Below are 1,950 nucleotides of genomic sequence, written 5' to 3'. Positions count from 1 at the left end.
ATGTTGCTGTACAAAGACGAGGCCTTCCAGGACAGATGGACGACGGTGCCTTCTCTGACCCTGGACGATAACATTTTCGTCAAAGTGTTTATGGTAAACCCTCTCAAGTGACCAAGACAGTTTACTAAGCTGTTGCACATTATTGCATTATGTGAAGCAATATTTTGTGTTTTGGCTGACATGGAAACCCCTGACTGAGACTGTGCATGCTGAGCTTTGACTTTTGCAGGAAAAACAGATGCAAGCATTTCAAGTATTCTTACTACCGACAGCTATTTGTGGGTCAGTTTAAGCTCGCTGCTGTTACTCGGTGTTAAGCAATATGTTGTGTGGATGTATGTTCCAAAAGGAAATCCAACACTCCACTCGTGACCAGACCGAGTGCTGCTCCTCTCTCATGTTGTTATAACCTCTTGGCACACCTGTTGTTTATGTCTTTGCATGAATCAGCATTGAAAAAGGTGTGAATAATGACTCGGCTGTCCCGCAGATACCGGCTCACCTGATGCTGCGAATGGAGAGATGCTGGGCGACACCAACCAGCGATCCTTACAGCAACATTCAGTACACCTTCATCCGAGACAGGTCTGCTTCTAGACTCTAAACTAAGCATGTTTTATTGTGTAATATAAGCAGATGCGAGGCTTGTTACTTCACACCGTGGCCACCTCGTTTTCCAGCAGCTCTTAGTCCTCTTACTGGAGCTGCTGTTGAAATCTGAAATGAGAGAGTTTGTTGCTTAGCGAGCCGGTCAGACAACACTCAGAGGCCGGGTCATGTGACTGCGGTCTGAGAGGCCAGTTCAACAGCTGTGCATGCCCTTGACAACCAGGCAGTATTTGGTGCCGTTAGCAACAGCAGGGCAATGAAATGATTTCACAATGGCAGCGAGGAAGGAAAACACTAATCTGTCTCTGAATCGCCTCCAATAATGGGACCTATTCCTTCTTCCTGCTTTCAAAGTACAGTTTTTCATTCTCCCTGACTTTTTCTTTTGTCTCTTCAGCTGTCCGGTGTTGACCAACGCACAGACTCTGAGCGTGCTGAAGAACGGCCTGGGCCCGGAGGCCACGTTCAGGATACAAATGTTCAAGTTTGTCGGCAGCTCCTACACCAACGTCTTCCTGCACTGCAACGTCCAGATCTGCCACGGCGGCCCGGGACTCTGCCAGCCTGTGAGTGAACTCAGGCAACTCCCATTCCTCAAATTCACAGTCAGAGGGCCAGTTCAGACAAGCAGCCTGCTGTATGCGGGAGCTTATGTCCTTAATATAGACCAGAATTGTTTTTCAGCCACATGAGCTGGTAGTTGAGCTTCAAATGTACATTGCTCGTAATCGAGGCTTACAGTTTCACTCATGCATCTGCAAAACAGAACTGTTCCAGTGACGATGGATTAATGAGAACGCGGAGAGACATCCCATTGTCCCACACTGTGTCTTACGGACCAATCAGGCGACTGCTAAACGACAGTGAAAAGCCCAATCTCAGTATGTATTTATATCATCTCTGGGGCTCAACTAGATCTACATCCTCAGAGATACGCTCCAATATTAAACTGCATGTGGTTGTACCTGTGTGCAGATGCAGGCGGAGTCCCGGCCGTGGAGACCTTCGTCCTCGGGGGGCTGCTGGTGGTCCTGCTGCTGATCACGGGGGTGTTCGGGCGGCTGTGGCTTCGCTCCAGGCGCTTCTATCCGGCACGAGAGGCGCAGCTCACCCTGTCCAACATTCACCACATCTCAGAGGTGGCCTCATGAATCCAGCGGGCCTCATAGAACTGATAAAACAGACATAAGACAAAAGAAAAACACATGCACCGGTGTGATTTATAATAATAATAACAATAATAATAATAATAATGCAGGTTTTGTGTATTTTTTTCCTTATTATAAAATGAATTTCAGGATTTGTAAGAAGCAAACATAATAAATATCTCTTTAAAGTGTT

The 1,950-nt window shown here is 47.0% G+C and overlaps 1 protein-coding gene across 1 annotated transcript; it reads left to right on the top strand.

The window, feature by feature from the left end:
• On the top strand, window positions 1-1,950 carry LOC103361411 (pancreatic secretory granule membrane major glycoprotein GP2). Its single transcript, XM_008287479.1, has 5 exons — window positions 1-93; window positions 491-585; window positions 1,007-1,175; window positions 1,376-1,490; window positions 1,585-1,950. Exons 1-5 carry the CDS (start codon window positions 1-3, stop codon window positions 1,758-1,760), a joined length of 648 nt encoding a protein of 215 aa, XP_008285701.1. The 3' UTR covers window positions 1,761-1,950.

This window comes from Stegastes partitus, unplaced genomic scaffold (genome assembly GCF_000690725.1).
Source record: "Stegastes partitus isolate 25-593 unplaced genomic scaffold, Stegastes_partitus-1.0.2 Scaffold502, whole genome shotgun sequence".
NCBI classification, from domain to species: Eukaryota; Metazoa; Chordata; class Actinopteri; family Pomacentridae; genus Stegastes; species Stegastes partitus.
This window is presented reverse-complemented; position numbering and strand designations above follow the sequence as displayed.